This window comes from Ascaphus truei, chromosome 10, assembly GCF_040206685.1.
Source record: "Ascaphus truei isolate aAscTru1 chromosome 10, aAscTru1.hap1, whole genome shotgun sequence".
NCBI lineage: Eukaryota > Metazoa > Chordata > Amphibia > Anura > Ascaphidae > Ascaphus > Ascaphus truei.
This window is the reverse complement of record NC_134492.1, coordinates 28644025-28659115: the sequence shown is the minus strand read 5'-3', so window position 1 is coordinate 28659115 and position 15091 is coordinate 28644025. Positions and strand designations below refer to the sequence as shown.

The window sequence follows — 15091 nt, the reverse complement described above, 5'->3', positions numbered from 1 at the left end:
AAGACAGCCACTGATTGAGCCCCCTGTGCTGACACAGGGATATCCTGAAAATCTGACCTGTTGGTGGCCCTTGAGTGATGGAGTTACCCACCCCTGTTCTAGTCTCAACAACAGATATACATTTGTTATTTCCCGATTACCCCAAATCTGTTACAAATCATTACAAAAAAAACGATATCAAATTAATCTAATGGGTCAGCATCCGACCGGAGAAATTATTTTTATTTTTACTTTGTCATTTCATTCAAACAAACTTAAGAGTTCAGTGTAGAATTGTTTCTTTACTTCTCCATTAGCGGGACACGTTTCTTTCTCGTACTATTTCCGCTTTTCCTGGGATGCAGCTTTTGGAAATCTAACGTTTCGCGTCTTGCTTTGTGTCCCTCTCAGCTTTGCCACATCGACTGCCAGGAGGAAGGTGGAATCCCCTCTTACTCTTTTGCCTTAATGGTCATGTTTTTCCTTCAGAGAAGAAAGCCACCAATCCTCCCCGTATACCTCGGACCGTCGGTAAGCAGATGTGTCCACGGCGCAGGCCTGTCTGGCTTATCCCTACTTCCTACTGTTTGATCTCTGGAAACATCTCATCCCCAACTCCCTTTCTCTTGAATCCCTTTCTCTTGATCGATTGCAGCGCACATTAGAGGCAGCCTGCAGTGTACATGTTGGCACAGCTGCTTCATGCTCCTTGTTGTTCCGGAATCTCTTCCAGACGGGACTGCTGTACTTGAAAGCTGCAGGGTATTAAAGTATTAGGACAGTCCCTGGAAAGTAACACGCTTAAAGCGGCTTTCTTTTACACAGGATTTGAAGCAGGTGGTCTACGGAGCTGAACCCCACTAATTTCAGCTGCAGGGACCCCCTGCTTCCAAAGGAAGATACAGCTCAACCCTGTTATAACGCGATCCGTTACAACGCGAATCCGCTTATAACGCGATGCAAGCGTGGCTCCTAATTTGCGTATTTATGAATACTTTACAACACGATTATTGGTATTTTAAATACTTTATTGGACAATGCATACAATTGTACATTATTTTTAATGCGATCCGCTTATAACACGATGCGATTCTTTGGACCCCAAGTTCAGCATTATAAGGGGGCTGAGCTGTACCTCTGTAGGGGGGTCTGGTAGCTGCTCCGGCTCAGCTAGCTGCCATTATGGGGATCAAGTAATGGCCGTTTTTCAAAGCTCCCATGCCCTGCTGGTCAATAGGAAGTGATGTCATCCAGTTTGGCTTTCTATTGGCCCACGTGATGCGTGTGCTACATTTTAACTTTGAACTAGCTCAGCTGGAGTGGCTACCTCCACACCCTACGGAGGTAAGTATCTGCGAAAGGAGAGGGTCCCAGGAGTGGAAATGAATGGGTTTCAGCTCTGGAGACCCCCTGCTTCAATCCTGACTAAAAAAAATTCTTTTTTAAAAATGTTTAAACGAAGCATTTGGATTTCTCCTTTATGGGGCTTTGTCACAAAACAACAATAGACTGCATATTGAGCAGTCATTCAGTTCACTTTAGTGCAATTCTGTGCACACTACAGCTACTGCTGTTTTACGAGTTCTAACCAGTACTGTATCTCAGTGGGCTCTGGCACTCAAGGTTGAACAATATGCAACACAGGTGTCAAGGCAAACGGGGTATATTTCTGAGGGGGAGGACATTAGTAGGATGTTTTTTTTTTCGTGGAGTTTGTTTTCTCACACCCAGAATTGCCTCACTTTTGCCTTGGTACATAGCCCCCTTGTGAGATTTGAGAGAGCTAATTAAAGCTGCAGTTCAGTCTTTTTTTTTTTTTACTTCAATAGTTTCATGTGGGCAATCTCTAATTACCTAAAGAACTGCATAGCTGCCGGTCAATTCGTTCTCCGTCTATTGATCGGTAACGTTTGGCGACATCTTTAAATATGGGGAATGTAAATCGTTACTATAGGAACAAGCATGCTTGTTAAAATAGAATACAAGAAAATTGGTCTTTCAAAGTTGTTTTTTTTTAAACAGAAAATGCTAAAAGTATTTTTTCTAACTACAGAACTGATTTATTAAAAAAACACACATGCAGGATATTGCCTGAACTGCAGCTTTAATTCTGCTTGGGGAATGTAATTTGCAGTGGTTTTACCAAGCGCAGAGGCATTGTTTTACACTTCTTCTTGTACAGTATCCGTGTCTTGTTCACAACGTGCTTGCCATGTCTTTGCGGTTGGCAGATAGAAGGCTTCGAGTTCAAGAAGCAGGACGAATACCATCTAAAGGGTGTGTCGGAAGAGAGATTCCTGAAGTGGGAATGCAAACCGGCAAGCGGCAGCGAGAGCAAGAACTCGTCGGGCATTGACGGGAGAGCGAGAGCTGAGCAGCAGAGAGGGAACAACCGGAAGAGCGCAGGGTCTGAAGCGGATAACCGGAAGAACAAGATAAAGCAAGGAAAGGTGGGACCCAGTCTTTCGTTCTATTACAGAGGAAGGGAATGGGATGGGGCTGCATGGGCAGGTTTAAGCCAATCGGAGCAATATGGGCCTGCGACACTTTGCAACGGCACTGAAGGGGTAAGACTGCAGTGCCAATTACTCTAATATTGTCTCCTATTCTCTGTGCTGAGATCTGGACACATGGACTGTGTCCCCAAGAGGCAAATTCTAGGGTCTTTATGTCCCCAGTCATTGGCCAATCTGTCATGCAGCAGCAGCAGCAGCAGCATTGTCCTGTTTTTCTGCCTTGGTCTTGAAAGCAGCATTTCCAGTCACGTATATTTACTGTCCCAAATAGCCTGAGCATAATTATTGTTATTGTGAAAAATGATCTTCCTAACTTCATTTTGCTTGACCAATGTCGTGATTTCCTGTGTTCCACATCTGCACTAAAAAAATGACATCAAGTCACTGGAATGAGAAGTTTGGAAATGTAGGTTTATGGGTTGTATTTCCCTAGTGTATGTATGTATGTATGTACCTACCCAGCCTTGAAAATTGCAAAGCCACCAGTACAACCAACCTCACACTGATGAGACCCAAAAGGTCGAAACAGCGGTCTGTGAGTGGGTTCACTGGCTTTGCATCTAATCCCATGCTGTGTTTAAAAGCTGTGTTAACAGCAAGCATTAGCTTATAAGAGTTCCATGTAAAAATGGATTTCAGGCAAAAGATGACACGTGTGCTTATTTGCATGTCATTTTCCAGAATCCCTTGCTGCAGTGGGAGCACTGTATGCTAAGTGATAATGGTGAAAGGCAGGGTTGCAGACCTGTCTAAGACCTGAATGTGCTCACAAGTGATCTTTTTATTTGCTATATGCTATACGGTGGAGGTTTCTTGTCGCCTTTTTCACCCACCATAAGTGTCTCTGTGTGTCTCTGTGTGTCTCTGTGTGTCTGTGTATATATGCTGTTATGTAAAATTTGAGAGATTTTAAACTTCATTTACACAGCATCTGAACTATATAAGGATAAAGAGTAATATTATTAGACTCCCTCACCCCGCTCCGACAGCTTCTCCCGATTCAGAGAATGTATGTTTAGGTTAGTTGGTGATTTTGCCCACGTTACCCACAGTAATAACTCCTTCCCCACAGTAAGATTTATCTGTTGGATTCTTGAGTTGGACTATCGGATGTTATCTGACTGACAGACACCATAAAGCAGACACACTAGGAACAGGATTTAAAAAGCTGCCTGTTTTTTTTTCCCCCACAGAGTAAAAACTGAATATTACTGATGTCTTTTTTTCTAAATTAATTAAAAACAGAACGAAAAACCATTGCAAATACATTTTTATTCAATATTAGTTTCTGTATGTTACACAAACAAACCAAATACAACATGTAAAAAAATAAATACATGATTCTCACACTCCCATAATATAGGATATTGGGTTGTTTGTTAAAGACACAAAAGTAGACGGCAGAGCTCATTACAGACATGTTTTCAAGAGGCTAGAGTAAATTAGGCTGGGTTCATTTGAACAGCTCTTTGGTCTCTAATCCCTCTCTGGTTCTTCCAAGGCTTATTGCATCAGCGAGTGGAGAAAGGACCTCCCTGGGACACTGGTCACTTCATGTGGTTCCCCCCTGTATTGTATGTGCATTGGCCGCTGGGATCCCTGCCTTTCTTGTTGCACACTGCAGAATATTCCGTTTCAAGTTAGGGCCTTGAACATGACTCTGCTCCAAGGGCTCTGAACTGACCGGACATTGTGTTCTTACAGTAGCTGTGTGTCCACTCTTTGCAGTGCCCTTTGGTGTTTGAGCGGCCTCACCAGGTGTCCCTCGGGCAGCTGTGGTTGGAGCTCTTGAAGTTTTACACACTGGAGTTTGCGATGGAGGAGCACGTCATCAGTGTGCGGGTGCAAGATCTATTAACCAGGGAGAACAAGAACTGGCCGAGAAGGCGGATAGCCATTGAAGGTAAGATTGAATCCTTTCACTGCCAGAGACAATGTACACGGACACCCTCTTCTAATAAAGGGCTGAGATATAAGACCGTATTTACCTTGAATATTCACCTATATTTAATGCAGTGATGCTACCACGAGATGACGTCTCTCCCTTAACTAATACGCCGTTTTAGGAGCCATATCGTGTCTTATCGGACAACCGAAATGAATTCATAGGTTTTCTTCTGCACAAGCTTCCAAGGCTTCAAACCGACGTTTACGCATTAGAATACAAATTATTAACAGGTATCAGAACCTGCACAGGCATGAAATTTAAAGAAAATCAGCATTTGGAGGGAAATTGCTTTGGGTTTATGCTGTCCTATTTATTTCTAGATCCTTTTGCAATAAAGAGGAACGTTGCAAGGAGTCTTAACAGCCAGATGGTGTACGAGTACATTCTGGAGCGGTTTAGAATGGCCTACAAATATTTTGCATGTCCACAAAGCAAAGACCGGAGCAAATCCAAAACGGACACCAGAAACGGGGGGAAGTTAATCGTCCCAAGTGCATCAATGTCTGGAGAGCATGTGGCTAACGGAAGCCTCCCAGAAACTGGAAACTCAGAGGAAGCGGGAGAAAAGGGGAGTGGCCTTACAGGGGGCAAGACGGTGGAATGCAATGGGATCGAGTGTACTTCCCAAAGTGAGGTCACCAACGCCATACAAAGACTGGCAATGGACAGCGACAATGCAGACGTTTCCGTATGCGTGTTGGGCGAGGAGCTATCCCTTGCTCCTAAAGAGCGCATTGAACTGGATCAAAATTCTGTGGATGAGGAAGAGCAGGCAGTAGAACATTTTGAAGGTGAAGATAAAATATGCCACAGCTGTAATGGAAACGATGGTCCAGGTGTACAAACATTGCTGGATACTACTGAAGGAAGGTGTGATGTAGGAACAGTTTGTTCCCTGGATAATAACTGCCCTGGCAACTGCACACTTGTTACCTCGCTTCATCATGAAGCCTCGAAAGATGAAGGAAACCTCAGCGAGGCCGAGCTACACTACGTCTTCGACGTGTTTATTTTGACTTCTGGAAAGGTAAGGGGGCAGCAATTGTATTGTATGTCTTTATTTATATAGCGCCATAAATGTACATAGCGCTTCACAGCAGTAATACACGTGGTAATCATATAAATAACAGATAATATAAATAACAGGTCATGGGAATAAGTGCTTCAGACATAAAAGTAACATTAAGGAAGAGGAGTCCCTGCTCCGAGGAGCTTACAGTCTAATTGGTAGGTAGAGAGAACGTACAGAGACAGTAGGAGGGAGTTATGGTAAGTGCGTCTGCAGTTTTAAGAAAAAAAATTTTTTGGAGAGAGAGATTTTCTCCAAAATGATTAGTGGAGTAATTGTAATATGTTTAGGATTATTAGTATGTTTACACGCATACACATATATCTGAGCCTGTGTAATAAGTGCTGGGGTTATCACATGATGAACATTCCCATGCGCATGATTCTCTCCATACTCAGCCACCCACCATAGTGTGCAGCATCTGCAAGCGGGATGGGCACTCCAAGGACGACTGTCCCGAGGACTTCAAGAAGATTGACCTGAAGCCGCTGCCCCCCATGTCCGTCAGGTTCCGTGATATTCTGGACAAAGTGTGCAGGAGGTGCTATGGTAGGCTGGTGTTTGTGTTGAAGGAAGAGAAGCTGGGTCCTCTAAAGAAAAGTTCTGGAAAGACCCTGAGACATTTGTAAAGTTTGCAACACGAAGCAGCTTTGGGCTCGAAATATCATAAGCATTTTCTGACCCTGTTTGCAGCTCACAGTGCTATACACTGATGGTATTAAAGCCGCCCTATCATAGGTACCAGGTTGTTAAAAGTTAGACTTGTGATTTAAGTGACTGTGCTTTTAAAAGTACATTTCTTAATCTGGTGGGAAATCCTCTAAAACATGAAACGTAGAATTTTATGTCCGAAAATAACCACTTACTTCACCAAGCCCCCTGTCTACCTGCTGCACTAAGCCCACCCCGTCTACCTGCTCCACCAAGCCCCCCCCGTCTACCTGCTCCAACAAGCCCCCCCCCCGTCTACCTGCTCCAACAAGCCCCCCCCCGTCTACCTGCTCCAACAAGTCCCCCCGTCTACCTGATCCACCTAGCCCCCCCTTCTACCTGCTCCACCAAGCCCCCCCTGTCTACCTGCTCCACCAAGCCCCCTCCCCCATCTACATTGCGCCACCAAGCCGCCTCTCCGCCCCCTCCCCCCACCAACCCCCGGTCTGGTTATCTTCCTCTTAATTACAAAACCTCATGTCCTATAGTTTTTGCTGCTAAATTTTATGATCTAGAATAGATAATGCAGTAAGTTAGAAGCCCTTCACTTTGCATGTGGCGTAGTGTATAATGATTGTAGTATTTCAGTACAATTCCAGCTCCTTAAAATAACTACATTAGAGGTCGTTTTGTGCTGCACTGCTGCTGGGATTACTGTAATAAACACTGGGATTAATACAAATCCAGGAAGCATATGGAAACAGTCTTCTTTGCTTTATACTGCAGTATGTTCTGTGTTCTTGACACCCACACAATGAACACACAGGCTGTGTGAGGAAGGGGAGGTCGGGATTTAGATACAAACATATTATCTTTACCTCCCTTAGATGAATTATCCCCAAACGTTTGTGAGCAACAAAACCGAGAGCAGATCCTCTCATATCTGGAAAGGTTTATTCGGAAGGAGTTTAATGGTAAGTAGGGAGATTGGAGATCGTCTGGTCACATCTGTCCTGTAACTGTTTTCATATGTAAATATAATGTATACTTTATATTGTCACTAACTACTGTAACATCCTATATTCATTGTTAGCCCTACATAATACAGCCATGCAGATCTAGACTTGACCAGTACAGAAGGGTTTCACTTTGTTGTAACTCGCACGTGTTAACCAGTGAACCACACACTGCACTTTTGCCCAGCACTTTGCTGCCCATTACACACCGGGCAGTCGTCAGCCCTTGTTTAAGGGAGAAAATATTATACGCGCAATGCATTTATAGGGTGACCCCTTTGGATGCACCCAATGTGTTGCAGATGCCACCTCCCTTTTTTCTTCTAAATGTAACTGTAAAACAGTATAAGATTATAATACCTTCAACATATCAGTAGGGAGAAATGCCACCATGCACAATGTAATACACGCTCAAGCACATTAGAGCAGTGTTTTTCAATCAGGGTTCCTAGGAACCTAAAAGGTTCCCTAAAATTTTCTGTTCATTTGAAAACGGTATCAAATACAGAAGAATTTACAATGCATATGATCTCAGGCGCGGGTTTAGAGAGGGTTCGGGGTTCCTAGGAATTTCCCTTTGGGTTCCTTAACCAAAAAAACCACTGGAGGGCGGTTGGATCAATTCTAGCAGTGTGCGTGCGTGCGTGCGTGTGTGTTGTGAGTAACACACTATATAGAAAAAGGAGCATTTATTTATTTTTTACATTGACAATGATTTTAACTAAAGACAACTAAGCTTTAAATGAAACTCCAAATATCTGCGTTCCTGGTTAACAGCAATATGTTCACATGAGAACCACCCTGACGACTTGCAGTACTTTAGACTCACATGTTTGTTCAATGTCTCTGTTAGATAAAGCCAGGCTGTGTTTGTTTGGCTCTTCTAAGAACGGCTTTGGCTTCCGTGACAGTGACCTTGACATCTGCATGACATTAGAGGGCCATGAGAACGCGGAGGTAAGAAAGAACATGTCGTACCTGCTGCTCTTGTGTGAAAGAGTTTGGGGGTTGTTAATTAATCATTGGGGCTCAATCACACAGAAATTCCTATCGAAGATAATGGGCGTTTTCCGCTCTGTTCTAAAACATCACATCCTTTTGTTTTTTGCTGACATGTTTTCTTATATAGATCAGGGGTTCTCAACTTCAGTCCTCATGGGCGACCAATAGGTCAGGTTTTCAGAATATCCCTGCTTCAGCACAGGTGGCTCAATAAGTAGCTCAGTGGAAGACTTGCCGACTGGAGTTGAGAACCGTTGATCTAGACAATGCAGTATTTTAGTAGCTCTTCACTTTGCGCGTGGCGTAGTGCAGGGGTGCGCAAACCTCTTGCGCTGCTTCCCCCTGCTTGCTCTTCTGCTCGATCGCGCCCCCCCCTTTTCTTCAACGAAGCGTCAGATGACGCTGCGGGGTCATGTGATGTCACATCACGTGACGCGCTGCGTCATTTGACGTCATGTCTCCATGGTAACGGGCGTCATTTGATGCTGAGATGCGTGGACAAGAAGCTGGTGAGTACATTTACAGAGGTCTCGTGCTCTAAGCGCGGGGCCTCTGTAACCGCCGCGCTCCCCCCTGCTAAAGTCTCGCGCCCCCCAGTTTGCGCACCGCTGGCGTAGTGTATAATGATCGGAGTATTTCAGTACAATTCCAGCTCCTTTAAAATAACTGGAAGTTAGAAGTCTTTGTGCTGGGTCACTATCCTAGTTTAATGCAGGGGCGCGCAAACTTATTTTGCTGCCCCCCCCCCCCCGCCTGCCTTGCTCCCTCAGTTCCTGCGCCCCCACCTTACCTCGCGCGGCGTAAAATGACTTCACGTCATGTGACCCGCCGCGTTACCAATGCAGCCGTGACGTCACATGACCCCGCTGTGTCATTTGACGCCGCGTTGCCATGGTCACGTGTCCATATATATCTATATATAGATATATATAGATATATATCTATATCTATATCTCTCTTGGTTAAATGGGGGTGTTTTTTTAACCAATATTCAATATTTTTTTCTTCCTTAGAAGCTAAACTGCAGGGAAATAATTGAAGGCTTGGCAAAAGTTCTTAAAAGACATCCAGGTAGAGATATATGTATTATTACTATTAGCATTTTTGTTGCACAAATGTTTTTTTCTTTTCCATTTTTATAATTCTGCGTATTATTATTTTTCATGTTTAGGCTTAAAAAACATTTTGCCTATCACCACCGCCAAGGTCCCAATAGTGAAGTTTGAGCACCGAGAGAGTGGTTTAGAAGGAGATATCAGCTTGTACAATACGTTGGTAAGTTTTTGGTAAATGCTCCTTTGACACTCTATTATTAAAAGGGCAGATTTGCCCGGTCAGTGAAGGGGTTTAAGTGCCGTATCATGCATAAAAACGTGAAGTATTACAATACATTACATACTGGCCCCTGTAGGTGTTTGCTTGTAAGAGGCTCAAGGTTGACTGAGGTTACGGGGCTAAGAAGCAATTCTTAGGCAAATCACAATGTCTGATATTTGTATGAGACTCCCAGAAATGGCACCTTTGTGGTCTTGGTGACTAAGGAAAATGAGAGCTATTTGTAGAATAAAATATGTATACCTCTTGGAATGATGGGGTGTGTAACTCTGCAGGTGTCTCACATGGCATATTATACTTGGAATGATGGGGTGTGTAACTCTGCAGGTGTCTCACATTGCATATACTTCTTGGAATGATGGGGTGTGTAACTCTGCAGGTGTCTCACATTGCATATACTTCTTGGAATGAAAGGGTGTGTAACTCTGCAGGTGTCTCACATTGCATATACTTCTTGGAATGATGGGGTGTGTAACTCTGCAGGTGTCTCACATGGCATATACTTCTTGGAATGATGAGGTGTGTAACTCTGCAGGTGTCTCACATGGCATATACTTCTTGGAATGATGGGGTGTGTAACTCTGCAGGTGTCTCATATTGCATATACTTCTTGGAATGATGGGGTGTGTAACTCTGCAGGTGTCTCACATTGCATATACTTCTTGGAATGAAAGGGTGTGTAACTCTGCAGGTGTCTCACATTGCATATACTTCTTGGAATGATGGGGTGTGTAACTCTGCAGGTGTCTCACATTGCATATACTTCGTGGAATGATGGGGTATGTAACTCTGCAGGTGTCTCACATTGCATATACTTCTTGGAATGATGGGGTATGTAACTCTGCAGGTGTCTCACATTGCATATACTTCTTGGAATGATGGGGTAACGCGACGTCACGTGACTCCGCAGCGTCATTTGACGCCGGGTAACCATGACGAGGCATCGCTGGAAGATAAGTGTGTTACAGAGGCCTCACGCGGTCCCCCGGCATTTAATTTAAATGCCTGGGGGGAGAGCGTGGGACCTCTATAACTGCCCCGCCCCCCCAGTTTGCGCACCCCTGTATTGGAGTACCGGGTATACAATAACACAACTGACAACATTAGTAATAATAAAACAAACATAAATAATAAATTATTGTAATTAAACACAAGAAAAAATAAAATAAAAACTAGAAACAAGTCAATCCCATAAATAGTAGTCCGGGTTATCCTTATCATTCTCACTATGGCAAATGTGTCCACTTTCAGATCCTCTCACAGTGTTCTATTAGCAGTAAATTCTGACCATGGCAGCCAATGGCGGTCACATTTTTACCTAGTGTCAGTGGTTATCTTTGATAGTTGTTCCATTTTCATGACCTCCCCTTCTCTCCACTCCCATTGTGGGTGCCTCCAGTTGGCAGGGATGGCACATCTTGCTGCATTTAGCATGTGTATTAATAAAGATTTCCTAATTCTGTGCCCCATGACTCCTTCTCTGTTTAGCAGTGTGATACTCTGGTCTTTTGGGATTCTGATCTTGGTAATATTAAAAATCTGCTGTAATATATCCCAAAACCGCTCTATTATCTTACACTCCCACCAGATATGAAGCATTGTTCCCACCTCCTCACAATCTCTCCAGCACTTATTGGAAGTTCCTGGGTAACATTCTTTCAGTTTTTGTGGTGTGTAATACCATCTGTTCCTTATCTTATATACATTTTCTAGTATAGTCGTTGATATCGAGGAAGAGCTGGCATTGCTTCACATCTGCGTCCATTCGAGTTCAGAGTACACCCTACCTAGTTCTTTTTCATAGGCTGGTACAAACCCTGGTTTAGTTTCAATATTAATTTCTAGTAATGCTCTATAGATGTACGATATGTTGTGACCATCTGCATCCCGCGAGACCAGCACTGTTTCAAAAAAACTCGGCACCCGTAAAATATTATTTGTTTTTTTTTTCCCATTCATATAATGTAAAATTTGCATATATTGCCATCTTTCCATTTCTTTATTTTCGATCTGGTCCTGATAGTGTTCAAAACATCTGGTCTTACCCATATCCATCAGATCTCCCAGCCTAATTACACCCACTAGAGTCAAGCCCTGGGGGGAAATCTGGATTCCCAAATATTTTAGTTAGAGGGGATGGAAACGTGGAGATTCTCGCATCTTTAGAAATTTCGTCCCAAGCACTTAGTGCTGCGCCAGTAGTGGGATGCTCGTAGAGACCTCTAGGCTGATGTCTTCCTAAGCTATGGAGCCTTATTTGCATCTATTTCTTTACAATAATTATTTTCAATTTCCACCCAGAGTTTATTTTTAGTACAGTGAAACCATTTAAAAAGGGCATTCACTTGTGTAGCGAGATAATATTTGTATTGTATTGTATTGTATGTCTTTATTTATATAGCGCCATTAATGTACATAGCGCTTCACAGCAGTAATACATGTGGTAATCCAATAAATAACAGATAATATAAATAACAGATCATGGGAATAAGTGCTTTAGACATTAAGGAAGAGGAGTCCCTGCTCCGAGGAGCTTACAGTCTAATTGGTAGGTAGGGAGAACGTACAGAGACAGTAGGAGGGAGTTCTGGTAAGTGCATCTGTTGATGTTTGGTAGCCCAAGTCCACTTTGTGATTTGTCTTTGCAATGTTTTAGTGTTGGTCCTTGGTTTTTTAAATTCCCCAATAAATGTATTAATTTTTCTTTGAAGCATAGCAATATACTGCTTGGAAACATTTCACAGGGATAGTCTGGAACAAATACAAAAGCTTCGGCAATATATTAATTTTAATACAATTGATTCTCTCTATCCACAAGATAACACTCTTATTCCACCTTTTAAAATAATTTTCTATCGTTTTTGCTAATGGAGTATAATTGGCCTGGAACATATCATCTTGGAATGATGGGGTGTGTACCTGTGCAGGTGTCTCACATTGCATATACTTCTTGGAATGATGGGGTGTGTACCTGTGCAGGTGTCTCACATTGCATATACTTCTTGGAATGATGGGGTGTGTACCTGTGCAGGTGTCTCACATTGCATATACTTCTTGGAATGATGGGGTGTGTACCTGTGCAGGTGTCTCACATTGCATATACTTCTTGGAATGATGGGGTGTGTACCTGTGCAGGTGTCTCACATTGCATATACTTCTTGGAATGATGGGGTGTGTACCTGTGCAGGTGTCTCACATTGCATATACTTCTTGGAATGATGGGGTGTGTACCTGTGCAGGTGTCTCACATTGCATATACTTCTTGGAATGATGGGGTGTGTACTTGTGCAGGTGTCTCACATGGCATATACTTCTTGGAATGATGGGGTGTGTACCTGTGCAGGTGTCTTACATTGAATATACTTCTTGGAATGATGGGGTGTGTACTTGTGCAGGTGTCTCACATGGCATATTATACTTGGAATGATGGGGTGTGTAACTCTGCAGGTGTCTCACATGGCATATTATACTTGGAATGATGGGGTGTGTAACTCTGCAGGTGTCTCCTATTGCATATACTTCTTGGAATGATGGGGTGTGTAACTCTGCAGGTGATTCACATTGGAGCAATAGTCAGGACATCGATTAAACCTCTTGTTGATAAACATTTCTTTTATCGCTCCCAGTGCTTATAACAGAGTCTCTTTCTGTATTTGCTTCATTTCCAGGCTCAGCACAACACCAGGATGCTGGCCACCTACGCAGCCATTGACCCACGAGTAAAATATCTGGGATACACCATCAAATTTTTTGCCAAGGTAAATGTTCTTTAGCATTTTTATTTTAGTGCAGGTATGGCCTGCCGTGCGAACCGCAGCGGGTTCTGTGCGGTAATATGAAGGCGCATTCCAGCATTATTTACAAGTTATTCGTTCTTGACAGGGTTAATAGTGTAGTTTTGTGATAATGTCACTGCTCTGAAAGCGGGAGACCCCCGTTCAAATCCCAACGTCTCGTTGGGCAAGTCACTATCTCCCTGTGCCTAAGACCGCAGGATTACATTGTAAACTCTTCCGGGACAGGAACTCGTGCCTGCTTATTCTATGTACAGCACTGCGTCCACTGTCAGAGTTATATACAACACACATTAATATATTAAGTGCATCACGGTGTGCGACACATGGGTTTTTATCCTTCTTTGGGCGCTATATGATTTGCTATGAAGCCGCTTTTCCATGTTAGGGAAGGTCTGGGCACATTGCTGCACAGTTTCTTCTGTTGGTTCAGAGGTTAGTGTTGCTGATAGCTTAGGATTCCTTTGGCACGTGTCAAACGGATATTATTATTACTATTACTCCTCCCCAGCGCTGTGACATCGGTGATGCGTCCAGAGGAAGCTTATCCTCGTACGCTTACATCCTCATGGTGCTGTACTTTCTACAGCAGAGAAACCCGCCTGTCATCCCGGTGCTGCAGGAGGTACGTGGGCAGGGGGACACGGGAGGAACTCTGGGAGGATGCTACATCACACTGTAAAGGGAAGACGTTACCAGAGGCCTTTAGCAGATCTCTGATCTGAAACATCAGGCGGCACATTTCCAGATGTGCAGTCCTATTTAGCAGCATGTACTGGAGTCACATCAAGGAGAAAGCACTTGGCCACGTAACTCATTTTCTACCATTTCTTAATGTTTTGTTCACAATTTAAAAAATATATAGGTATCTCAACCATTGTCTCACAGTCAAACCTCAAATCCCAGCTCTGAACAGCACGTCAACACATACCATGCAATATTCATTACATACTGCCAGCTGTGGACGCGCACCTAACCCAAGGGAGAGTTCTTTAGGCATCCCAGTATTGCAGTAATCAGGGCTGAGTTAGAAATCCGTATCATAGAAATCACTTTGACAAAAGAAAAACCTTTTATTACAACTAATCATGCAGTTAAAGTTGCCTGGAACATATTTCCTTTTCTTCCGATACATGCAGATATTCGATGGCCTCCAGATCCCGCAGAGGATGGTAGATGGCTGGAATGCCTTTTTCTTTGATAACAAGGAGGATCTGGTGAGTACCCTTATATATTTCCTTAGCTATTATCTCAGCAAACTAAGCCCGCCTTGCACAATCCTACTGCAAATCTTTCCAGTGTTAGTAGGCGCCGGTGTTCCATGCTTCTTTCTGTTTATTTTGGGTGCTTGGATAGCTCACTGCGTGTCTCCCAGATACATTCTCGGCAGCAGCTCAAATTCAGCCGGTATCTGTATGTTTCTGCAAATTAATCGTCCGCTCTTTGCTCACAGAGGGGCCGGTTTCCTGCTCTGGGGAAGAACACAGAGACTGTTGGGGAGCTGTGGCTGGGGTTACTCCGATTCTACACAGAACAGTTTGATTTTAAGGAACATGTTATCAGTATTCGGCAGAAAAAGCTACTAACCACATTTGAAAAGCAGTGGACTTCTAAATGCATCGCAATTGAAGGTATACTGAGTTTTTGTTATATAGATGGATGTGTAAGGTCATACTCTGCATTGTTATACTGTTACGCTGCTACGAGATCTTTGATGACATTGATTGCAGAAGAAAGCATATTAAACACCGTTAATAACATTGCTGCGTCTATATTTCTGT

General features: G+C 43.4%; 1 protein-coding gene across 2 annotated transcripts in view; it reads left to right on the top strand.

The window, feature by feature from the left end:
- TUT4 (terminal uridylyl transferase 4) overlaps positions 1-15091 on the top strand; it is a 43920-nt gene that overhangs the window by 18974 nt on the left and 9855 nt on the right. For both annotated transcript variants that reach the window (XM_075616343.1, XM_075616344.1), the window contains 13 exons: positions 391-510; positions 2211-2429; positions 4224-4398; positions 4764-5470; positions 5911-6061; positions 7051-7137; positions 8033-8136; positions 9195-9252; positions 9353-9456; positions 13185-13274; positions 13822-13935; positions 14450-14527; positions 14764-14941. In XM_075616343.1, coding sequence (XP_075472458.1) covers positions 391-510; positions 2211-2429; positions 4224-4398; positions 4764-5470; positions 5911-6061; positions 7051-7137; positions 8033-8136; positions 9195-9252; positions 9353-9456; positions 13185-13274; positions 13822-13935; positions 14450-14527; positions 14764-14941 — 2185 coding nt within the window. The remainder of the gene's footprint in view (positions 1-390; positions 511-2210; positions 2430-4223; positions 4399-4763; positions 5471-5910; positions 6062-7050; positions 7138-8032; positions 8137-9194; positions 9253-9352; positions 9457-13184; positions 13275-13821; positions 13936-14449; positions 14528-14763; positions 14942-15091) is intronic.